This window comes from Tachysurus fulvidraco, chromosome 9 (assembly GCF_022655615.1).
Source record: "Tachysurus fulvidraco isolate hzauxx_2018 chromosome 9, HZAU_PFXX_2.0, whole genome shotgun sequence".
Classification (NCBI taxonomy): Eukaryota; Metazoa; Chordata; class Actinopteri; order Siluriformes; family Bagridae; genus Tachysurus; species Tachysurus fulvidraco.
The window spans coordinates 7,067,352-7,093,176 of NC_062526.1; the positions used below are offsets into that span (position 1 = coordinate 7,067,352).

The window sequence follows — 25,825 nt, forward strand, 5'->3', positions numbered from 1 at the left end:
TTATTAGGAACAGGCCAGAATATTAGGAATAGGCCAATTTATTAGGAACAGGCCAGAATATTAGGAACAGGCCAATTTATTAGGAACAGGCCAGAATATTAGGAACAGGCCAGAATATTAGGAAATTTATTAGGAACACTATGAACTTTGTACTATGTCTCCTGCACACAAAGTATATCTGCCTTCCTTCCCTCCATCATGTCCAGCAGCACACTACTTTTCCTGTCATTGTAGTTGGACACTTTGCCGTTGCACCTAAATTACAATTCCAGAATTATTTTACTTTTCCCCTTATAATAAAGTCCACCATTGGGAAAACTTTCCACTTTTTTTTAAGTGTGGCTGTGGTTATTTCTGTTCATTCAGCCACAAGAGCAGTAGTAAGATCAGGTCTGACAATAGGTGAGGTAGTCTCAGGTGTCTGCATTCCAGTCCACCTTAAAGGTGTTCAGTGGGGATGAGGTCAAGGCTCTGTGAAGCTGCTTCTACCATTTCATGTCAAACCGTAGTCTTCTTGGACTTCACTTTTGCTTAGTGGCCTAGCATGCTGGAAAGTGTTTTGATTCTCCTAATCCTAAATTGCAATTGCAGAGGAGTCTGTTCAGTGGCAGACTGAGAAACTCTTACCACCCATGGCCAACATCTCTCAGGTATGGCAGGGTGGAAACATACAAACAGGAGTGACAGTACAGTTGTTTTTTTTTTATCTGTATTTACTCGTTTCTACTTGCTGCTACTGGACATTTAACCTACCATTGCTCAGTCATATTAAATCTAAATCACTCTGGATAAGGGTGTCTGCCAAATCCAGTAAAGGTACGCTTGTTTCTCTGTATGTTGCTGAAAAAAATTCATTTAGGACTAATATAGTGTCTATCTATCTATCTATCTATCTATCTATCTATCTATCTATCTATCTATCTATCTATCTATCTATCTATCTATCTATCTATCTATCTATCTATCTATCTGTCTGTCTGTCTGTCTGTCTGTCTATCTATATATAGTTAAATAATCGTGTCTTCTGTATATGTATATACAGAAGACACGATTATTTACCTATATATACACAGAAAGACATTCTTATTTACCTTTTTTATTTCACCTTGGCTTTGTGAATTCTTTTTATTTATAGAAACTACGTGTAATAAGAAATAGCTTCATCCATCCCATGTGGGCGTGTCCTACATCATTCTGGTCCGCCTTTGAAGAAAGGAACCAATAGGATAAAGGAACACGGCTTACGTCACCGAGCGGAAGCGTTGTGTTTATCAAGATGCCCCAGTGCGTTGTTTTTTCTTCAGTGTACTAAAATATCTATTAAAAATTTCGATTTAACAGAATACGGTCTTTTTTAATTCACTGTTGAAGCAATCCCCGACAGTCTGGATAAATATCTTGTGGCTGACAGTCGACCTTTGTGGTGAGTTCGTAAACATCTGGATTAACATCTGTAACAATAACGGTAATGAAGTTACTCTGATGATGTACACTAATGATTGTGGTGTGTATGCTTCTGTGTTTTATTTGTAGGCGTATGGTATCTCTGATGATGATTAATGTTTAGTACTATATGTATTTCCGGATAAGCGGTAGAAGATGGATGGATGGATGGATGGATGGATGGATGGATGGATGGATGGACTGACTATATGTATTTCTTATGTAGGGACTCTATGGTATAATAGTAATAATAATATATAATAATAACCAGTCACAGGTGACCAGAGAGTCTGTCTGTCTGTCTGTCTGTCTGTCTGTCTATCTATCTATCTATCTATCTATCTATCTATCTATCTACGAACCATCTATATTTATATCCATATTTAGGAACCCCTGACAATTTCCATGATTTTCATTTATAAATATTTGGGTGTTTGGGTCAGCAATTTCATTTTGATCTATCAAATAACTGAAGGACACAGTAATATTTCAGTAGTGAAATGAGGTTTATTGGATTAACAAAAAATATGCAATATGCATCAAAACCAAATTAGACAGGTGCATAAATTTGGGCACCCCAACAGAAAAATCACATCAATATTTAGTAGAGCCTCCTCTAACAGAAATAACAGCCTCTGGATGCTTCCTATAGCCTGTAAAGAGTGTCTGGATTCTGGATGAATGTATTTTGGACCGTTCCTCCTAAACTTTTGCATATGACTCTATCTATCTGTCTGTCTGTCTGTCTGTCTGTCTGTCTGTCTGTCTGTCTATCAGTCTGTCTGTCTCTTTTATTAGCTTATTATGCATTATACATTTGCTTTAACAATTTATCTGTTGTGTAACATCTGCAAGTTTGTTCCTGTTATCACTTATGGACTAATATTTATACATTTCCTCATCAGCTTCTCTTTTTTTCTCTCTCTGTAATTTAGTAACACACACACACACACACACACACACACAAACAACAACATAGTCACGCTGCCCATTAAGCAGAAATCACATGACAGAAATGTTCTGCTGACACAGTAGACTCATGCTAAATAAATGTCTTGTCAGAGAAAAACATCACCATAGCAATTATTAGGATTTTTGCTGAGTAGCAGCACTCTCGGAATTGTCTTAGCTTATGTGCAACATCCAACATACAAATCCATGTGAATGAACTGTTAGTATTGCCATATTGTGCTGTTGTTTGAAATAGAGTTAACTTTATTGTCAGAACTGCTGTTATAAACCATAAATTAGTCAGAATAGTTAGGCATGTTCTGACCAATAGGATTTAAAAAGTATTTTGCTTATATGACAGCAAATGTTTGTTGGTATCAAAAATATACACATGTAATCTGTTTCCGGTTTTCAGGATCAGGATGAACTACAGTATGAGACTTCCTGTTGCTGCTGCTGCTATATTTGTAGTTGTTCCATACAGCATCTCACTTACTGCCCAGTGGTTGTATGGATGGCCCGATAAACCCGGCTACAAAAAGTATATAGAGGCTCTCAAACCCAGGTAAGTTAAATATATAAAGCTCATTTTATGATTTTGATATTTGATCTGTAACAGAAGTCCATATAAATCTTAATACTCTGCTTAGGCGGATCTACGGTTTGACGAGGGCTGTGCTGGAAATGATGAAGTATCTGCAGTATAGCAGGTTATATTTCCAGTGGAATCTGTGGTACAAAAAAAACAATAAGAAGCAGTGTGTTAAAGTGAGTCACCATTTTTTTGCTTAACGTATGATTTTTATACGTGATACATGACTGTTTGACACGTGACGGAAAGATTTTTGCTATTTGAGCGTTCAGAAACTTGACTTCCAATGCTGACGTGTCATGCTTCAGTAGATCAAGTCAGAATTTGTCTCTAACTTTAACTTAAATCTACAGGGCATTCCCTTTGGTCACAGGGGCAACAAATTAGACTTGTATCATTCTCCAAGATTGGTGCAGTCAGACCCAGAGCTCATCCCAGTAGTAGTGTTTATCTATGGAGGAGCCTGGGGCTCAGGAGAGAGATCCATGTACTGTCTGCTTGCTCTACAACTAGCTAAAGAGCTTAATGCTTCAGTGATTTGCCCTGATTATACCACATATCCAAAGGTACAGTTTTTTTCAGTTATTTTAATGATATAAAGTGCAGAGCTCATGCACTTCACACTGAGACTTCATCTTTAACTTGCCTTTCAGGGGAATGTTTTAAATATGGTCCAGGACATAAGTGACAGTCTGATGTGGGTGAAAGAGAACGGACATTCCTTCCATCTCGACAAAGTAAGTATTGTGTGTGTTTAATCACGTAAGAGAGAGCTGATCAATTATAGGAAAAACCAATGTAAACTAATTTAGTAAGCCACTAGAAGAGCTGCACATCTGTTAAGTCCCAGTCCTTTCAGTTCTTTTCACATGTTGCATGTGGACATGCTCTTACTTTCACTATTAAACAGTGCCGTGAGTTCTGCTGCTGTTTTTTTTTTTTAATCAAACATTTAACTGATCTCTGATCACGATCATTCAAGATTTTTTTTTCCGACCACATTTTTTTGCTAGAAGACGACGGTTCATCACCATCCTTCCGGGTTTTAATAACACGTTGAAGAGTTCTTGAAGATTTAATAGTTTCCACAGCATCCTTAGATAATAATTCAACCCTTCTGAAATAGAGGAACATCTTTTCCATAACCACAGGATATGTCTTCAGAGATTTTTGTTGATTTACAAGTTATTCAGCAACATTTTTTCAGTGAATAAAGAATGATCTTAAGCCGATCGATTTTAAAATTACAATTTTATTTAAATAAAGGATTTCCATAATTGGCAGCAGGGTTTTAGTTCTACACTGTGGACTTTTAGTAACTAGTAACTGTCAGTGCTAAGGGTGTTGTTTGGATGTTGTTGAACAGGAAGCATTTCGTTGTCTTTGAACAGGAAGCATCCTTGTAAGAGGATTGCAGATAACGTTGTAAAATGTTAAAAAAAAAAAAGCTAATGCAGTAGATTGCAAAGATTCTCTCTATAATCTCTGTTCCTTGATGTACAAATGTGCTTGTAACTATGTTTTAATTTGTCATGTTGTGTAGGATAACATAGTGTTAATAGGCCACTCTGCAGGAGCTCATCTGTGCACACTGACCACGCTGTTTCTGCTGGAAGGTGTGGAGTCACTGTACATCGAGCCGTTGACTCAGACAGAAATTCTAAAGTCGATTAAAGGCATCATAGGTAAACATCTTGTCCTTTTTTTTTCTTTTCTCTTTGCTTGACACAATTTATACATAAATAACTGTTATATCAGAATAACGATACTTTTAGGCCGTAATACAGAACGTCACTTCACAAACCGCTCTCCATGCCTGCTGCTTGATCACACAAAACACACTTGTCCTGTGTTTATACTTCACTGCAGGATTGAGTGGCGTGTACGATATAATGGATCATTATGAACACGAGAAGACACGAGCTGTTGAATACATCTCCACTATGCACAAAGCCATGGATGGTGTCGAGAACTTTGAGTTCTACTCACCTTCAGCTCGAATCAGAAAGCTAAACAAGGATCAGTTAAAAAGGTATAAGACGATTGTGTTGGAGTAACATTTCTTTCTCGATTGAATTGAAAATTAACATTTATAATATGTAAAAATATTAGCTACAGGATAAGACTCAGGATAAGCTGACATGACTGGATGGTGGGAAGATTTTACTGCTTAACCTGTCTAGTACATAGAAGACATGACACTGATACCCACCATACCCACGATCAGTGTCAGACTGATAAAAGAAAAAAATATATACAGTATATTTAAATTATCCTGTCATGACCGGAAAGGGATTTATTGTTGGACCTGGAGATGTTTATATATAAACTGACATGACTGTTTTTTCAGGATTTATATTTATACAACGTACATGGTTCGTTCCAGGGTTCTGTTCATTTTTTTTATACAATCTGTGGCTTCATGTTGCCTTCTTGCACTAACATCATAGGCTCCGAACACATGTGAAATGAAAATGAGGGAATTTCCTCTCAACCAACTTTTTTCAGCTGATAAGAATTGTCTGTTTTACACTCTGATCAGGCTCCATGAGTGATGGTTTTCTTACAGAGTTCCTCCAATGGGATTAATCCATGGCACTGATGACATCATCGTTCCCGCAGAGTCGTCAGTGCGACTGTGTGAGCTCCTCACTTCACTCTCTGTCACCGCCACCTTGTACCTCCTGCCCAAAATTAACCACACTGAGGTGGTTACGGATCTCATGGCACAAGACAGGCGCTTGTATCATACGGTGTTTGGCTGTGTCAGACAGGAATACCAAAAATTAATTAAAACATCCTAATTTATGGCTTTTTTTTGTCTTCATGCTTCTGTTGTACTCTCAAGAAAATAAACTCGAGTAATTTAATACAAGCTGAATAAGAAATATAGTATTCTTAATAAAAATATTTATAATCTGTACTAATGTATGAGAGGAATATTTTTCATCTAGAAGAAATAAAATAAAATAAAAATGTTTCCCATGTCATCAAATGTATTTTTCACTCAGCAGACATTAAACCAAAATGTTGTAGAAACTTTGTGTTTGTGCAGTCATTCAAGTTGAAGATTAACCAGGTTTCTGTGGGTTATAGAAGAGTTCATGGAGAAAAAGATTGAACAATTCTTTCTTTATAAATAGCAATGTTCACAGATCTGAATGAGAAATTAGAGTTGTTTTTTTTTCTGGTGTTTTTTCACAGTTTGGTACTGAAACATTTTACCATGTTCAGGAACCTTCAAAGAAAAGAATATTTAATTTAATGGTAACATGAGAAAGCGCACTCATTTCAAGTGTACTCATTTCAATGTGACAAGGGAGTGATGTCTTTACAACATTGGCTTTACCGTATATTACAACAATTTGGAATTGCTTAAATATGAAAAAGTTCTTTGATTTATGAAAATCTAGCTACATAAAAATTATATTTTATAATGCTTTTAAAATTTAGGTTAAAATTTGGGTTAATGTAGCTGGGCTATATAAAGATAATCATTTATGGCTGGTTAAAATAGTCGAGAAAGAACTTTACAGCAAGAAGTAACAAAAATACTTTTTAGAAGATGATAGATAGATAGATAGATAGATAAATAGAAAGAAAGAAAAAAGAAAGAAAGAACTTTATATATATATATACGTATATATATATACGTATATATATATATATATATATATATATATATATATATAGGTATATATGAATATACATATAGGTATATATGTATATATAGGTATATATGTAAACATATGTACATCATGTAATATATATAAGTATATATGTAAACGTATGTACAGCATGTAACATATACATAGGTATATATGTAAACATATGTACAGTGAATAAATATAAAGGCAGTGCAGAGATGGTACAAGTAAATCGTTCTAAGGTTTTGGCATTGAAAATAATGTACAAGCTGAATAAAGTCCACTAAATACACACTCACACACACACACACACACACATACATATATACATATATAGCAGACACTCTTATCCAGAGTAACTTACATTTTCTTATTTTGGTTTATACACCTGAGCAATTAAGGGTTAAGGGTTAAGGGTTAAACTGAGGGTTAAGGGCCACTGAGCTATATCAATTACATATCATATTAAGATAATTATTTAATTATTAGATAATTTAAGATAAAATTAAAAAAAAATGGTGGACATTGATAAATATATATATATAGTAGTTTAATTGAATTTTTATGCCAATTAACATTTGGTGTGGACTATTTTCAGCAGTCTGTCCAGCAGGTGTCGCTGTTGCTCGTGTTTTGGTCCCACAGGCGGCAGTGTGGACGGAGTAGTGCCGGATCTGGGATGAGGAGCTTGTGTTGTTGGGATGGCGAGGATTAAATATGGCCACTAGCTGATTTCACTCCAAAACAGTAGCCACTACACCAAACGCTGTGCTCATTATGCGTCAAACATGGATGGAGAACGGGAAAGCAGGCTGTCATTGATACACTGAGTTGAGATCCAGTCGGTTAAACGCCGGTTTTCACCGCCTTCAGCCTCGGCGTTAGCGGTAAGTTGTCCATTGATCCCGAGACCCGCTGGTCTGAGTAACGTTAACGTTCGTGCTAACGAGTGCTCCAGTCACCTCCAGCAGCGTGTGTAATCTGTGTTGATTTTAAAACAACTTTATATTGGTGTTATAACACGGCGGTCGTTGTTGGTGTCGTTGTTGCCTGTTTTCGGGAATACAGCTTCCATATTATAAGTACTCGGCTAACATGCTAATGCTAACGCTAATGCTAACGCTAGCTTAGCATCTTGTGCGCAGAAGGAACAGCGATGTGTTGCTGCGAATTTCGATTTTAAGCAGTTAAACCGATGATTTTACGCAGGAAATAACACCACAGGACGCCTCACCGCCCCTGCGGGCTGTTTATAGGCGTGTTGTCTTTAGAATAAATGCGTTTATTTCAACACAAAGTAACGTTAGATGGCTGTAAGTGACGGGATGTGATTGATGGTGCTAATTGTGTAGCCACCACCTTCAAGACCGTGTACAATCACAGCGGGTACATTCACGGATTATCTCTTAAAACACTGGCGAGCTTTTAAGTTAAATGTCATGCATTTATAGCTGGATAAATGTTTATATATACACGTATGTACACGTAGAAGAGAATAATTTCAACATATTTCCCATTTCACTTAGAGTATGGGCCCTAATCGGGTATTTTTTGTCTGTTTTTACTGGAATATCCAGACTATAGAACTGACGAGAATCGTGTTAGATTTGTGTTTATTTGTTGTCTTCTGGTTAAACAGATCTTGTGTGTGTGTTCTCAGAATTAGGGAGAAACGACATTCAGCTGCACACATCGTGTAAAAGTCAAGCTGTGTTATGTTGTATGTGCAAGTCATCGGTCGAATCCCAAATGGCTCGATTCTTCCTACCTAAGTGCACTACATCCGATATGAAATAATGGGTCCAACACAGAGCTTGCGGACTGTCTGACCAATAGGGAGTCTTTTGGAAGTCAGCCACGGAACCGAATCCGGACAGAATCATAATACTGGGCATGTGACCAGTAAGAGCAGGTCATGACCTAGAGAGAGAGAGAGAGAAAGAGGCAGGCAGGCAGTCAGCGATGGGGGGAGGAAGGGAGGAAGAGGTTGACTGAGATTGGGAGAGAGAGACATACAGAGAGAGACAGATGCAGGCAGGCAGCGATAGGGGAGGGAGGAAGAAAGATAGACAGACAGAAGAAGGAGACAGGTTGGGAGAGAGACATACAGAGAGAGACAGAGGCAGGCAGTCAATGATAGGGGAGGAATGAAGAAAGATAGACAGACAGAAGAAGGAGACAGGTTGGGAGAGAGACAGGCAGGCAGTCAACGATAGGGGAGGGAGGAAGAAAGAGAGACAGACAAGAAGAGGGAGACAGGTTGGGAGAGAGAGACAGAGGCAGGCAGTCAGCGATAGGGGAGGGAGGAAGAAAGAGAGACAGACAAGAAGGAGACTGAGGTTGGGAGAGAAAGATGTACAGAGAGAGAGAGAGAGAGAGAGACAGACTGTATGATCTATGTAGCTTCTGACACTGCATCGTTATCAACGTTTATCATTCTCAAATCTGCCGCCAATATACAATTCATCATTTTAAAGTGGCACTCATTTAAAGCCTCTCCTAAGTCCTGTTTGGACAAAGTTAAATTTCAGTAGGGTCCTGGGGTAATTTCCTGTTTTACAGTTCCTCTTCTGTTATTTTATTTACGTCTTGATCGGCCCTAACCCTATTCGGATGTCTGTGATAAATGTTTGCATCGTCCTGTTCGCTCTCAGTGATAAAACAGCTCTGGAACAGCAGTGATATAAAATGAGCACAGCAGGAGCGACTTTCTAGTGGGTCATATTTACTACGTACCTGGATGTTTAAGTCAAGTGGTCACATGGGTTCTGTTCACACCTGGTATTAACATCCATCTCATTAACATCAGCAGCAGACAGCTGAGATGTTTTAAAGAGACTATATATTTGTTCTGAATGGTAAAACCTTTACCACTAGTATTTCAGACTAAATTATTTTGGAATTAAACAAATAAGATTTCTGCAGGATGATTAAAGGAGCTGCTCTGATAACCGCTACAGATATAAAGCCTCAAATCATTCATATATCCACATAATTATTAACTTTTAGTCTTCTATAAATATTCTTCTGTAAATAATGTCCAGCTTCATCGCTGCCAGGGTCTTACATATCTAATGTTAAATGCTGTAACTGCTTTAATTGTTTATATTCAAACCGCTAATCATTTACAGTTTATTCATTTCTCAGCATTTAACGCTAGATTTTAAAGGAACTAAATGTGACATACAGACGTACGCATTCATAGAAAATATAATTCTGTAGAAAGTCACTTCTCCTGTTTTATCATTGAGCAGAACGTCCCTCTGATAAACGAATCTATTCAATTCAATTCAAGTTTATTTGTATAGCGCTCTTTACAATAGACATTGTCTCAAAGCAGCTTTACAGAACATAAACAATCCGAATACAGCTACTGCCACTGTCTAATCTAAAGTTTTCCTCCATTGGAAAGTCCTCAGAGTTTAATATTTAGCATATTTTTGTCTTAGTAACTCTGAGAGAGAGAGAGAGAGAGAGAGAGAGAGAGAGAGAATGAAGAAACAAGACTGCTGAAGAAATGACGCCGATTTATGAGTTTGTGTGTGATATTTACAATGTACTATTATTAATATATTATTACTAATTTATTATATTATTTGTTAATATATAATAAATAAAATGTTAAAAAATGACCCTTAAACTTAAAGATAGTTTTTGTTTGTAACTTTCAGACAAAGCTCTGCATATCTCACAGACTTTATTAAAACACAGCTGTTCTCTGTTATTTTGTTTTTAAAAAGACCAACTAAAGACCTTAAATGACGCTAATAGATTTTTTTCAACATATTGAGCCAGAGCCTTGTTGATTCCCGTCGTCTGTTAGTGAGAATCAATGTCAGGTTTATTGACCAAGTTTGTACAGACAATACTATACAGAAAACTGATATAAAGACCATGTTATATAGAGTATTAGACAGGTTAGCAATGTGTGCAAAGTGTGGTTTAACAAACCATAAGGACATTTCACAACGTTAAACATCACTTTACATGGATAGAAATGCTATTAAAAAAAGTAGTGAATCAGAATGAGAATCAGGTTTATCGGCCAAGTGTGTTGATGCACACAAGGAATTTGGTTCCGACTGTTTGAGACTCTCAAAAGTACCGACATAAATAACACCATACTATACAAATTATACAAGACAATGCAGACGATGAGATACGACATAGACAGAATGAGTATTAAATATGAAAATATAATATATGACTGATCAGTTATGTAGTGAGTGTAATATATACAGATGATGTGATGACCGACAGTCCTGATTATGCAGTACTTCTGATGTAAGAGAAATCAAACACTTCAGGATGTGTTATTAAAGGAAAGTCATCACACCACTTGGTCGATTCTGATTATTTATATATATGTTTATACATGCATACGTCTATAACAGCATCTCCTCAGGAGGGTTATTCTCTTTATATCAGCTACTCAGACCTTATATTTGTCTACTATTCTAGACTGCTGTTGTTATGATTAGGCATTTGTATTTTTTCTCTTGAAGCTTTCAAAAATTTTAAAGGTCTTTGTCTTTGTGTCTTTTTTGATCACGCCCTGCTCGTGTTAAAAGACTGAAGAATCAGTTCCTCCTTGGTGTCGTTCCTGTCATTCGTCAGTCTCCTGGTGTGTTTCACATCTCAGTACTTTGCTCTGTGTGTGTGAGTTATGTTGTTATAACCTGCATCACTGTCAGGGATAAAGAGCCGTCTGGAATGAGTTTGAGTTATTTAGAGTTTGTAAACTCGTGTTCTTAAATCTCAGACCAGCGCGCTTATAAGGATGCATAAGTAATGGCGCCTGTTGTAAACATGCTCAGACGGTGATATCTTACTTGTAAAATTTTAGCATCCATTTGAATGTTGGTTTTATCAATGAATGTTGGCAGTGAGGTTTTTGTTAGTTTTTTCCTAATAACTGCGTAGGAAGGTTCTCACTTCTCCATTTTGGTATCTGTAACTGTGCTTTATGATGAAAATGGCTTTGGATCATCAGGTCATTCTGTTGATTCAGTTTATATACAAGCAGTCATTTATTTTTGGCTAAAATGGCATGTGTGTGTGTGTGTGTGTGTGTGTACACAATTTGGGGAATTGTTAAAAATAGACCTGGCTGCATCCCTCCTAACACAGAACATCCCACAAACACACTTCTTCAGGCTGAAACACACTGTGATCTCCACTGCTTGTATCTGCTCAGGTGGGAGGAGCTAAAAGCACATCTGACTCCGCCCCACCGACTGTGCTTGAATTATTGGGCCCATTACTCTCAAATAATAACCGGTCATGTTGTTATAGAAAAAGGATCCATGTTTACATGGTGCGATGCATCTTGGCCTAAATCTGTTATTTTTCATGATTCACCAAAGAAAACGTTGTCTCAAGCTCAGGACGGTCCTCAACCATGAGTACAGAAAGAGACACATCAAATCAACATCAACACTTGATGCATGGAACATTAAAAAATATTCCTCTAGTTCAGTGTTTAAATTAACATAACCTACATACGTGTTATTAATCATATAACTGTTATAACAACTTATTAAATATGTAACAGTGACTATACATGTTAATGTCTCAAGGAGGTAAATAAACATTTCAGGTTACTGGATCAATTGTTTCCCCACTTTGTAGCTCACATAAGTCCAAAGCACTGATGTTTACTGTTTCTTATACTTTTGTGGAATTATAATTTTTTTTTGCCTCCAAAATGAGTGATTTGTTTATTCTTTAATTTTTGTCTATTGTAATTTCACAGTGAGAGTCTAAACGGTTCTGACGTGATTTATCTTGCTTTTAATTTTTTCTTATATATATATATAAACAGGGGTGTGTAGACTTTTTATATCCATTGTATTTTCTGCTTATACTGTAGAAGCTGTAAAAATCATTTCTTTTTGAAAGGCTCTCTTCTTTTTGACTCTCTTAAATTTAATAAACACAGATTAAAAAACATTGTTAGAGAGAAACAGGAATACAAAACATTGTTTGTCGTGAATGTTTTCCCATGGGCAAAAAAATCAAATATTTTAAAGCACTGACACTTCCATAAACGTCTCTTATAGCAGAGATGGGGGACTCGAGTCATATGACATGACTCGAGTCAGACTTAAGTCGCAAATTTGAGACATGCTTGACAAATATTAAAAAAAACGACTCGACTTTGACTTGACATTCATGACTTGAGACTTGACTCAAACTTGAGTTAAATAACTCAGAGATGGGGGACTCGACTTGACCCGAGTCTGACTTAAGTCGCAAATTTGAGACTTGAGACTTGCTTGACAAATATTAAAAAAGACTCGACTTGACTTGAGACTTGACTCAGACTTGAGTTAAATGACTCAGAGATGGGGGACTCGAGTCAGGCTTAAGTCACAAATTTGAGACTTGAGACTTGCTTGACAAATATTAAAAAAGACTTGACTTTGACTTGACATTCATGACTTGAGACTTACTTGTGACTTGCACATGTGTGACTTTATCACATATATATTTTCCTTATATATATATATATATATATATATATATATATATATATATATATATATATATACATATTTTTTTTTTTTAAGATTACATGGAGCATCACCCATAAACATCCCTGACAATGAGCTGTTGTTATAGAAACGATAACGTTTAAGAAGGAGCATGTTTAATATAATCTTTTCATTTTAATTATCTCTGAAATTCCTAGAAAATAAATCCTTCAGATACGAGAACCATACAGCACTGCGATGTAAATCAGGTTATTTCCTGCTTTTGGAGAATAAAATTAGTAGAGATGCTGTGATGATAAGACACAATAGGGTGAGGGGGGAAAAAATAATCTGTGTGCTCTATGTTGTCGATGGACTGTGTGTGTGTCTTTGCACCCCCGCCATGGCACCCAGATGGTATCTCCTGGTGTGAAAGAAGGGCTCCTCCCATTATCCACCCGCGTGGTACAGCTGGTGACAGGGGGGCATCAGCTGTGCCAGTCCCTGCAGGTTGGCACCAGAGTCGCCTGGCAGTGCCAATAAAACTCTCCTCTCACCGAACGCACCCATACTGCCTCATAAACCCTGAGCTGTCTTGCTGTACGGGAAAAACAAGGATCTTTATCTCCCCCGGTTCCTGTCGGATTGCTTTTCCATCGATGATACCAAGGGATGCTGGCAGAGCAACGGGAGAGCAGTAGGTACGGAAAACACATTCTCCATGGTGACAAGCAGGTTTGTTTACACGCCTTTTTGGTGCGGTTTGATCTGCTGCCATGGTGGTCTCGAAATAGCTGCTTCGTTCCAGCCTGCTGGTGTCTAAGACCAACCTTTTCTTACAGCCACAGACAGAAAATTCTGTTTTGTGCAGTGTTCATGATCTGTGATATGGCAGAATGAGTCTCAGCAGTGTAAGGATGGTGTTTTGTTTTATTCAGAGACTGCGATGTTGGATTATTAGACAGAATAGCGGAGAACAAGTTGATGCGATAATCCGTGTTTACACGATTTAGTGAAATAGGAAACTGTTGTTTTTGATAAGGGCTTTACTGTAAGAACTGGTTTCCTGTTTAGAAGCTGAGTACATGGATAAGACACTAGACATGCTGTGTTTATTTTCTGAGCATGTATTCAGGATGAACGACAGACGATAAATATGTTGTTAGCGATGATGGATCATTTGCATGAGGGTTGAATTGTGGGTTTTGTTTTTGTTCTTTTAAGTCCGTATCTGTCGTTTATCTCACAGGTCATAGGTTTTATTTCACAGGTCGTAGGTCAAATGAACAAATAATTTCAATACTTTAATCGAACACATTTAAGTTGCCTTTTGTTTTTATTCAATAGACCAGACTAAGACAATTCAGTAACTGCTATGTACTATCAAGTAAATCTAAATGTTTCTTCTATTTTTATGGACGTTGTTGTATATAGCTTTATACTACTTGTATATAGGCGGCTGGTTTTGTCTCAACTTCCTTTTTTTTTGTATTTGGAGATGACGGAAACTTCGAGTTTCACTTCTTTTATTTGGGAAACATGATGTGAGATTTCTGCGATTACATCAAAAATCTCTAAATATTTTTTCCAAAGTGTACCAGTAAATAGAGTAAAGAATACCAGTAAATAGAGTAAAGAATACCAGTAAATAGAGTAAAGAATACCAGTAAATAGAGTAAAGTATATTAGTAAATAGAGTAAAGAGTACCAGTAAATAAAGAATACCAGTAAATAGAGTAAAGAATACCAGTAAATAAAGAATACCAGTAAATAGAGTAAAGAATACCAGTAAATAAAGAATACCAGTAAATAGAGTAAAGTATATTAGTAAATAGAGTAAAGAATACTAGTAAATAAAGAATACCAGTAAATAGAGTAAAGTATATTAGTAAATAGAGTAAAGAATACTAGTAAATAAAGAATACCAGTAAATAGAGTAAAGTATACCAGTAAATAGAATAAAGTATATTAGTAAATAGAGTAAAGAATACCAATAAATAGAGTAAAGTATATTAGTAAATAGAGTAAAGAATACCAGTAAATAGAGTAAAGCACAGAAAACATAAAAGCACATTTTACTGGAGTCAACGTTCAGCAGTCATGCACTAACTGTAATTAAATGTTAACAAGCGATGATCATAAACAAGTTGCTTCCTGTATTTGTCAGTCTTGGCCCTTCATCATATGACAGGCTTTAACAACAGAGTATGCTGCTATGAGTTATATATGTATTATTTAAATACTCCTTCATCTTTTCCACCCAAATTTAAAGCTGTAGTAATATAGTAACAATTCCAGACCTCCGGTCAGAAAAAAAAAACACCTAGTCGCTCAGAAGAGAAATCTATTAGAGTGTTTTTCCTGCAATTTGCAACTCAAATCTCGCGGTCGAGGAAATACGACTGCAGAATAACAGACACAGCTGGAAGCTCCGCCCCCTTCCAGGCATTAATCGTTTGTCTCAACTCTATTTTCCTGCTCGGTGGATCTTTGCATTCTGTCAAGGTAATTGGAGATTGTTAAAATGAAATAAAATCTATTAATATTTGTCAACATATTAACATCTAACTAACATTAAACAAGTTAATAGTTAACAATATTTATTAGGGGTGCAACTGAAAATATCTGGACAAAAATAGTCAAAAAAACGGTGCTTTTACCTGAAGTGTCGGATATTTAGTGCTTTATAGTGCTGATCAATGATAAAGCATTCAAATAGCGGTCAGTGTTTATTCTGTTCCAGATTTAGTCTCGCGCTCCTGTTGTTATAACCTCCACTCTTCTGGGAAGGATTTCCTCTAGATTTTGGAGTGCGGCTGGAGGGAATTGTGATCATTCAGCTACAAGAGCGTTTGTGAGGTCAGGCACTGATGTTGGATGAGAAGGTCTGGAGACGTTCCTGTTCATCCCAAAGGTGTTCAGTGGGGTTGAGGTCAAGGCACTGTGTAGGACACTTCAGTTCTTGGGAAACCATGTCTTCATGGAGGCATTGTCATCTGCTACAGGTTCCTGCACCTTGTTCCACCGAAGGAAATTGTAATGTTACAGCATGCAAAGATACAGAGAAATTGTGTGCTTCCATCCTTTGGGCTACAGTTAGGGAAAAGCCTCGCATATGGGTGTCATTGTCGGGTGTCTACGAGCTTCTGGTCATGTAGTGGGTATATAAATGGTCTGTATGCTGGCACTGAAGCCAGTATAAACTAATATGCTCACTTTGTTCATCACAGCTCTGTTCGCAATCGTTTTAACATCATCGTTTAACACCGTGTGCTTTATTCCTTGCTTAAAAACAAAAGTAGGAGTTGTTAGTTGTCATGATTACTAAAAAGATAAGGTTTTATACCATTATATTGTCCCTCAGCTTATTGAATGAAGTTTTTGGATGTTTTTGGTAATTAGACCATAGACCCGTCTGCGGTACAAAACTGTCTATTATTTATATTTTCTTCACTAGATTACTAATACAGCTGTGTGTGTATGTTTGTGTGTTCCTAAGCAGTTGGGCTAATAGTCCCACTATGTGTTGAGACATATAGATATAGATTTAAGGTTCTTGTATGGATTTGTAATTGACGTCAATTTTGTGGTGCAGTTTTAATGGCTTTGTGTACGTCCACATCGTTTCATTCGCGTACGAGCCGAAACAGAAATGTTGTGCGGTCCCCAAGCACTAAATGACAGAAGTTTCCATCCAAATCAACACAGTCATTCATTCATTCATTTATTCATTTCCTACCGCTTATCCAAACTACTCGGGTTACGGGGAGCCTGTGCCTATCTCAGGCGTCATCGGGCATCGAGGCAGGATACACCGTGGACGGAGTGCCAACCCATCGCAGGGCACACACACTCTCATTCACTCACACACTACGGACAATTTTCCAGAGATGCCAATCAACCTACCATGCAGATTGTCACATTTTTCCAACAGACATAAAGAGAACCCTGTCTACAGTACGGCTGATGGATTTTGTTATATCTAGAATTTGCAGGCCCTCAGAAGACTTTCACATAATTAAACTGCTTCAAAGTCAGCCATGTTATGCAGAAACCAGACAGTATTTCTAGTTTGCGTGGAGCTACAAATCCTACTGTGCCTCGTAGAATGAGGTCTTATCAATGTCTGGAGGTTGCTTTCTACATCACCACTTCCCTGTAAGGTACCAGAAATACTGAAAACCACTGGGGTTATACTCAAACGCTAACAGGTGACGCGATATTGTTACAGTGAATGATTTTTTTTCCAGTGCTGCCCATTTTAATTCCAGATTAAAATGTGATTCCGTCTGTTACAGTTTTTGTGCTGCACTGATGCATTAAAACAAGGTTTTAATGGCTGTCATTCATACAGGTTCATTTATTCAACTAGTAAACAGATTTCATGATGATGCCCAGATCGTATCCTCAGTTTATTTTTGTAGTTTTGATGATGATGAAATATCACCGCTTACCTCAGGGCCCTAGTGAAGCACCTTGAAATAGTTTTTAGAAAATTGAGAGAACGCTTTTTATGAGTTTCTCCTGGCTCCTTTCTGTCCTCAGTGCCTCTGATTTTTATGGATGAGGGTTTAGTCCCTTTACACCACGTTCCACCCGACTCAGCAAACGGACATGCCCTGTTTAATCCACGTTCACATAGCGGCCTCAGCAGATGATGGAAACCCTCGTGTTGTTTCACTTATGACGCCCAAGACACAGCCCTGCTTGTGTAGTCCTTAGTGCTGGTTTAATGATCTCATTGTTTGGTGTGTGTGTGTGTGTGTGTGTGTGTGTGTGTGTGTGTGTGTGTGTGTGTGTGTGTGTGTGTGTGTAGAAATTAGCTGCTGCTGACAGTGGAATTTTTTTTTAATATTAAACAAAAAACATTACATTGCATTTGTGTATATTTAAAAAAAAAAAAAAATCATTAACTCTAGAATAAATCGAATAGAATTTCCAAAGATACAGAAATGTTTCTGTCTGGAATAAATTATTATGGCGAGGAAACGGCTAACATGCCTTTGGCTTCCTAAGTGCTTGCAATACATCCTGACAGAGAATAGTTTGTTACATGCTCTTGATATCGCTTCAGTTTTAGTCCCGATCTCTACTTCGTTCTTGTTTTAAAGGACGTTAGAATGAGTCTTTCTTGTAGTTTGTGTTGCTCTTACTACAATGCCAGGGCTTTTGACTGTTCATGTCTTGTTGCAACAGTAGGTACTGTGTCATTAATGTAGTTTTTCAGAAGACCATATGCATATCATCCTGACTTCATTCTTATTTCCTAAAGCATGGACTTCTAACTGTGCACTGTAATGGAGTCGGGAGCAGACATACAGAGCAGCAGGAGTCGGCCTTCAGCTGCTTTGCAAATTTCTTTTTTTTGTGCGTCTCAAGAATGCATTAGGTTTGCATTTTACCAAAAAAAAAAAGAGGCTCATTACTCATTCACGTCATGTCAAGGTGCCAACCGGTTCACACTTTTCCCAAGTTCCAAGATTCTGCTGAGGCCCAGCTGAAGGGATTTGTGCTTTTGTAATAAAAGTGTGCTGGTTACCCGCAAACTTCTCCTCTGACGCTAAAGAGAGGATCGGTTTCACGTCTACGAACTTAAATCTCGCCTGTTATTTGTTTTATAGTTCATTTCTGCTAACTCTGAATCTCTCATTACTTCTTTAAATCTCACTCAAATCTCTCTTTCTCTCTCTCTCTCTCGCTCGCTCACTCTCTCTCTTTCTCTTCCTCTGCCTCTCTCTCTCTCTCTCACTCTCTCTTCCTCTGCCCCCCCTCTCCCTCTGCCTCTCTCTCTCTCTCTCTCTCTCTCTCTCTCTCTCTCTTTCTCTTTCGCTGCCTTTCTCTCTTTCTCTTTCTTTAGCTGCCCTCTCTCTCTCCCTCTCTCTCTCTTTCTCTCCATCTTCCTCTGCCCCTCTCTCTCTCTCTCTCTCTCTCTCTCTCTCTCTCTCTCTCTCTCTCTTGACTTGTTTAAATCTCAGTCAGCATCCTATGAGATCCCAGGATACATCAGTACTTGATAGACATGTCATTTAGGCATCAGTGCTTCTCTGTGCATGAAAAAGTCTAATCATTTTTATAAAATTGACGTCCTTTTTCCTTCATTATTGTTCAGTGTCACCGGTTGGGCCTGCTCGAGCGTGCTCTGGGAATTTACATTCAGACACCGCAGTGTAAGAAATTGGAATAAAACATGGCCGGACACGCTGTTATAGGAAAATAAACAACAACGGGCATGATGTAAGGACTGATGTCAGTACAGTTACCACCCTGTAGTGGATTATTTCCCTAGAACAGAAAAAAACAGTGAGCCTGAAGACTTTTCTATGACCGTTTCAAGATGCTCCACTGGACACATTTAGCATGCTAGTTAGTGGTTTGAGACGTGGCCTAAACCAGGTGATGTAATTATTTGCTGCTGCTTTTGTCGTGTTATGAGAATAAAACCTACCGTTCATGTTGATGTGACCGTCTCATCTGCACGAGACAAAGGAGTCGAGTTTCTTTTGATCTCTACCTCACATGCTATTGTTAGCCAGGCAGATTGCAGCTTTACTGGGATCCAGCAGTGCTGAATCTGACAACCGTGATCGATGATGCTGAGAACAGAGGTTTAATTCTGTTGAACGCTCAGACACCGATCTGAACTCGGACTGTAAATGACTGTAAATTATTATGGTATATCTGGTATATCATGTCTCAGTATCCACTGCCGTACAAAACGTCCGGCATCATTATTCAATTCACGTTCTTGGAATATGTAAAAATGATCAAATGTGCATTTCTGTTTGTCTAAAGAGCTACAAACAAAAGGTTAAGTACTGTAAACAAAGTGTGCTGTTGGGTCACTGTTTATAATCCAAAAACTGAATTTAAACCAATGAACAAATTCTCTCTCTCTCTCTCTCTCTCTCTCTCTCTCTCTCTCTCTCTCTCTCTCTCTCTCTCTCTCTCTCTCTCCCCCCCCCCTTCCCCTCTCTGGTGTTACTAATGTTGGCAGGTCTACTTTTAAGCTGTGCTGTGGCAATGACGTGCTCTGAGGAGGAAAGAAAGGCATTCCAGTCTGTCAGCTTCTTTAACTGTCAGTAAAGCCTTTGTGAATCCCTCATTAGAGCTCTCTGACCACAAATAAGCCACCTAATGTGACTGAAAGGCCTATAATGTGTTTAGATTCGGTCACAGGAGCAACCTTCCAAGTGCTTTTGCTTAGGAGTCTTAAACATCTAACACTAATCATATTTAGGCTTTTAGACCTGCTCTGAGGAAGCACACCTTTGTGTTTGTGTTGTCCACAATTTCACACACACAGCCATTATTTTGACTGAGTGGACTTTGTGCACGTTGTTATGCCCAGGACTGGCTATTGTTATACTGGCGATATGGACTGGCTATTGTTATACTGGCGATATGGACTGGCTATTGTTATACTGGCAATATGGACTGGCTATTGTTGTGACTCGGACTATGACTTGGACTGGCCATTCTTACGACTCGGACTGGCCACTGTTAATACTCGGACTGGCCACTGTTACGACTCGGACTGGTGTATACCTTGTAGCCTCTCACGTTCCCGCTGCTTGTTTGTTGAGCAGGAGCTCGTATGTTGAGCTCGCATGTTGAGCTCGCATGTTGAGCTCGCATGTTGAGCTCGCATGTTGAGCACTGTAAAGCAGGAATATTTTTATGACTATACCGTGTTTTCACCATGCTTCCTCATGGCTTTGTCCCAGTATAACAACTCGGTCCAAGTGTAAAACTTATGTCGTTAAATTCCTCTGCAGAATTAAGCAGCATAGAGTAAGAAGTACTTGTGTTTTTTGTACTTTACATTAAAATTAAGTCTAATGAAAGCTAAGAAAGAATGTTGAACTCCAACTAGGTCCAAGTTCAGTTTGACATGAATTAGTGTATTTTATTGGTAGAAAAAATGAAAATAATAAAAAATAAAAACCTGAGAAATGTTTAGTGAATAGAGTTCATTTCTCTGTCGGTCGGTCTGTCTGTCTGTCTCTGTTTTTCTGTCTCTCTCTCTCTCTCTCTCTCTCTCTCTGTCTTTCTCTCTCTGTTTATCTGTCGGTCTGTAAGTATGTCTGTCTTTTTCTCTCTCTCTCTCTGTCTGTCTGTCTCTTTCTGTCGAGCTATCAACCAGCCTTGTGTAGCATAGTACAAAATGTACATACTTAAACAGATATAAAGACACAAATAAGAGCTCTGTCACTTGTAGTGATGTTATTTTAAGATAATTCTATTCTATGTGTTTAACAGACAACTGATTATTGGTTCAAGCTCTTGTTTTGTTGTTTTGTCTCAGGGCCAGCTTTGGCCTGAAGAAGCCGCTGAAGATGAACATGGTGAAGAGGATCATGGGGCGTCCGCGGCAGGACGAGTGCAGCCCTCAGGACAACGCGCTGGGCCTCATGCACCTCCGCCGCCTCTTCTCTGAGCTGTGCCACCCGCCACGTCACATGACCCAGAAGGAGCAGGAGGAGAAGCTCTACATGATGCTGCCCGTCTTTAACAGGGTGAGGATCAAACAGGAACTAAATACCGCAGGCCTGGATAAAAATAGCACGTTTGAGTGTTGTTTCCTTCTGCAAGTAAATCTAAATGCAAATGGATGAAATTATTACATGACGTAATTCTGAGAGAGATTTTTTAATGCCTCACTTCAACAGTAGAACTGTGCTTCTGTCTGTCTGGGTTATCACCCCCCCCCCCCCCCCCACACACACACACACACAGTGTCCCCTGTATCGTGATGCCAGTATTGAACCGTGTAAAACACTCTGATGGAAGATTGTTGAGTTTTTGTCCTAGAATCGGTGCTTTTTATCTGTTCAGAACAAGTTTTATTTAATACGACTTGACCTGCACTATACACATATAAACATCACAGGTTTTTATTATTTCTTATAATAATTATTTTATTATTTTTTTTTAACATTAACATTGCACCTTAAAATAATTAGCTTTAAGATAATATTCTAAAGAAGGTTAAAATCCTTTTTTTTTTTTAAACAATCAATGGAGATCTATTTATGATTTCAGGGTTTTTAAGGGGGATATTTTACTGCCACAATCAGCATAAGTTAGCATTTAAAATGGGTTGTTTGTCAAAGTTATTTGGGAGAATTTTGGTCAAATGCATTATTTATTCAATGAGTGTGTTTTGTTTATTTATAAATGTGTTGGAAATATTTTCACTTTTATGTTCTTTTTTGTTTATGGTATTTCTTGGCCTGTGCAAACCAATTATGATGTATTTAAAACAAAAAAAACGTATAGAAATAGTCATAATTTAAACGATGTGCAATCGTTCAGAGTAACATATAAATGATATATATTTTTTAATAATGGTTGCATGACAGGGGTATTTGTTTTGCCTTGTCTCACAGCATGTCGTGGTTAAACAAGGCCGTGCAGCGAGACAGCACTCAGAAACCGATTTGTCTGCTCATAGAAATGCTCGTCGTTTATTAAAGCTTAACGAAATCCCATCTGGAGCTTTTGCGCTTAGTCAGTGTTTTCACAGCTGAAATCTTTTCAATACATTTGTCCCCTATTTGCTTTATGTCTAGTGTTTTATCCAAGAAGGTTAGTCACGTAATCAAGAGTCTCAGCACGGTCAAGAGCACTGCGTTTTTACTCTTCAGACTCTGATTACACAGAAAAGAAGCTAATGTCCGTCATCACCCATCATAATTTCATTAGGATTGCGGTGCTGAGGATCTGAAGAGTACTTGATGAAGCATAATGGAGCAGACACAATAATGGGGAAGCAGTGACTGGTTTTAATACCCATGTGTGAAATGTGCTCTCACTGCTGAGCACGAGTGTTATAGAACTCATCTGAGATTCAGACACTCGATTACGTACAATTACATGGCCGAGGTCCCGACGAATGCTCTTTTATTCATTCATTTATTTATTTATTTATTTATTTCACGTCATGGCCCTTAAATGGAGTTTGTGGAGTCTAGGAGCTCCCCCCCCCCCCTTTTTTTTGTTTAAATAAAATTAATTTAGTAAAATCTCATCCCATCCTTTTATTTTTTAAGTTCAGCTCAGCTGGAATCTAATGCCACTTTAAATAGATTGTGTTTAAAGGTGGCCAGTTCAGTGAAACAATAAATAAACACAACACACCGACAAGTACGTTTAAGTGTAGCATTTATCTGTGTCAAATCTCGTTCAACTCTTTCTAAACGACTCGATTTAAAAAGCAGTAGTCTCAAAATTGTTTTGTCGGCATTAATCGCAGCGAGACTAATCTGTGAGCTCAATCTATGAGGAAGAGGGCTGGTGCGAACTGGCCAAGAATAAATTAATTATTTTCCTAAAATGACTCACAGTTCAGTGCCAGTCTCACAGGAAGTGGTTTGATGGTTATAAACAGTTTACAGAAGGTTGTTTTATTGTGTGCGTGTGTAACTGACCTGCATTAGTTGTGTAAACACTGATGTCTCTGTATCTGTTTGTGCCAGGTGTTTGGGAACTCTCCTCCAAGCTCCATGCATGAAAAATTCTCGGACCTGCTACAGTTCACCACTCAGGTGTCCAGACTAATGGTGACTGAGATCAGACGGAGAGCATCTAATAAATCTACAGGTGTGATAAATCCTCATCCACACATGACTATGTTTTTGATGTTCACAGTATTTAAGAGAAGAAAAGAGATTCTTTCAGCTACACAGACAGATATTATGCTCATGTAATGCTTGTTGTGCATCCATGTTCTTATCCTTGCCCTCTTGTCTCTGCTTCTGATTCGAAACCTTCCGAGAACATACGAGACTCGTTAAAACACGAGCAATCGAACCTTTTCATCTCTGAAGTCTCTCTGAGTAAATCATTACTCACGGCTTGTTTTGGCACCGGATGCAATGTCAAAGTTCTGATCAGTCCACCTCCGAGCATATGTTTCCCAGTCCCTCGAAGGATGCTCAACAGCTGGACGTGCGGTGAAACAGACACGCGGAGGGAAAGACGTCTCATAGTCTCGTCAGCATTAGTTGGAAGTCTGCATGAACGGATTTTATGATAAAAGCAGTCATTTTCTGCACTGATATATCAGGATGATTAATATAAGCAAAAGTGCACGTATTCTTACCAGTCAGCCCAGTTTAGACCTGGTGTTAACATCCTCCCGAAGTCCTACAATCACCAGAGGACAACAACAGGCACAGCTGTGATGCTCAAAGCACTTTTTTTCTTTTTGTGCCCAAGCTGAATCTCATTTAAATTTATATGAGCTACATATGCTCCCTACCCAAGGATATAATATACTGACTTTATATGCCTTGCATTTGCAAGTACCATCTATTTAAACAGGCGAATCATTACATTAAGACGTTTTAAACTAACAGTAAATTGTTTAGAGCCTGCTTTTTTATCTAAAGTATCTAATAGAATACTGTATTGTGTTTGCACCCTGGACAAATATAGTTTCATAGAAACATATTCTATTGAATCTGGTCAGTTCTGTCCAGCTAAGTATCTGTATGCATCAGCTAAGTCAGTGATGCTTAATTAAACAGGCTAATCTGCCGCTACAGTAATTACACATCTGACCGAAGCCAAACCGAAAACAACCGATAGTTAAAAATAGAAGTAAAATAACTAAACAATAACCGTGTTAATAAAATCAGGATCGTTCCCGCCTCTAATAGTGAAGCAGTTTTGTAGAGAAAGGTCGTACAAAAGTTTGGAGAAAAAGACACGGCGTGTATTTTAACCCCAAAACTTCACCGCGGCTGTGAGGAGCGGTGGAACGGAGTTGGCCTGGTTATTACTGTATAGGGGAAAAAAAAACCCTGAATAAAAACAGCAAAATGTCAGTGCATGTGTAACCTAAAGCAGAGAAAAGACCAAGTCCATATGTCACACATGGTAATGATTCAAACAGAACAAAATCAGCAACAGATTCTCACTTCAAGAGATTCAGCAAAAAAAAAAAAAAAAAACGACTTGAAAGAAAGCAAGATGTTTTAAAGAATGGAGCAGAAGTGTGTGGTTTCTCATAGTTTTGTCATGATTCATGATTGTCTTCATCATTCCTGTAAATATGTTTGTGTGTTGATTAGTAATATAATATATCTGGAAATCTGTGTGTAAATCCCCACATCCAGATCAATCTTTTTCATCTCCGCATTAGGGGTCCAAGCACCAAACAAGCAGATACGTTTAGAAACAAGCTGCAATTGTAACTCACTGTACAGTTTTGAATACGTGCTATCTATTTTTTTTATCCACATAATAAACAAGCATCAATTATTTTTGTTCTTGACCTAATTTACATATATTACCCATTTTGTGGGTGGCTGGAGAATACGCCACAGCAGGAGCAGTCATGCACGGACAAATCATAGCTTTCGCATGTCATCGTCTCTAATTGACTCACCATCCACCCACAGATGAGCCTGGACGCTTACCCGTGTGTGTGAAAATGAATTTGTGAACATGCTTGTGCGTATGTGTGTGTGTGTGTGTGTTTTAACACAGAGGCAGCCAGCAGGGCCATTGTGCAATTTCTGGAGGTGAATCAGAGCGAAGAAGCAAGTCGTGGTTGGATGCTCCTGACCACCATCAACCTGTTGGCCTCCTCCGGCCAGGTACGCATTCCTCTTGTCTTCCTCTGTTCTAACTAAGCAAAAGTGTCCCTTCTATTTAAGGCCATGTCCACACTAATCCGGATAGATTTGAAAACGGAGTTTACGTATAAA

At 38.1% G+C, this 25,825-nt stretch overlaps 2 protein-coding genes across 7 annotated transcripts in view; both read left to right on the forward strand.

The window, feature by feature from the left end:
- Positions 1 to 1,233: 1,233 nt before the first annotated feature.
- On the forward strand, positions 1,234 to 6,025 carry si:dkey-193c22.1 (uncharacterized protein LOC567837 homolog). 2 transcript variants are annotated; one of them, XM_027162730.2, is made up of 8 exons: positions 1,234 to 1,465; positions 2,810 to 2,959; positions 3,045 to 3,162; positions 3,340 to 3,552; positions 3,640 to 3,723; positions 4,530 to 4,671; positions 4,856 to 5,018; positions 5,556 to 6,025. In XM_027162730.2, exons 2-8 carry the CDS (start codon positions 2,817 to 2,819, stop codon positions 5,788 to 5,790), a joined length of 1,098 nt encoding a protein of 365 aa, XP_027018531.1. In that variant the 5' UTR covers positions 1,234 to 1,465; positions 2,810 to 2,816; the 3' UTR covers positions 5,791 to 6,025. The 2 variants fall into 2 exon arrangements, with proteins under 2 accessions (XP_027018531.1, XP_027018530.1); XM_027162729.2 differs by having other exon boundaries at positions 1,234 to 1,423.
- Positions 6,026 to 7,280: 1,255 nt separating this feature from the next.
- Positions 7,281 to 25,825, forward strand: part of wdfy3 (WD repeat and FYVE domain containing 3) — an 83,654-nt gene continuing 65,109 nt past the window's right edge. For 2 of the 5 annotated variants that reach the window (XM_047818022.1, XM_027162974.2), the window contains exons 1-4: positions 13,591 to 13,810; positions 21,415 to 21,625; positions 23,588 to 23,711; positions 25,605 to 25,714. In XM_047818022.1, the coding sequence (XP_047673978.1) occupies positions 13,782 to 13,810; positions 21,415 to 21,625; positions 23,588 to 23,711; positions 25,605 to 25,714 (474 nt within the window). In that variant the 5' untranslated portion in view covers positions 13,591 to 13,781. Of the gene's footprint in view, positions 7,521 to 13,588; positions 13,811 to 21,414; positions 21,626 to 23,587; positions 23,712 to 25,604; positions 25,715 to 25,825 lie in introns of those variants that run through there. The other 3 variants (XM_047818024.1, XM_047818023.1, XM_047818025.1) reach the window with 3 other exon arrangements.

Bases quoted from the DNA above. Each gene is read 5' to 3' on its own strand.
- si:dkey-193c22.1 (XM_027162730.2), top strand. From the start codon at position 2,817: ATGAACTACAGTATGAGACTTCCTGTTGCTGCTGCTGCTATATTTGTA. The intron at 2,960-3,044 runs GTAAGTTAAATA...TACTCTGCTTAG, and splicing joins ATAGAGGCTCTCAAACCCAG to GCGGATCTACGGTTTGACGA. The intron at 3,163-3,339 runs GTGAGTCACCAT...TTAAATCTACAG, and splicing joins ATAAGAAGCAGTGTGTTAAA to GGCATTCCCTTTGGTCACAG.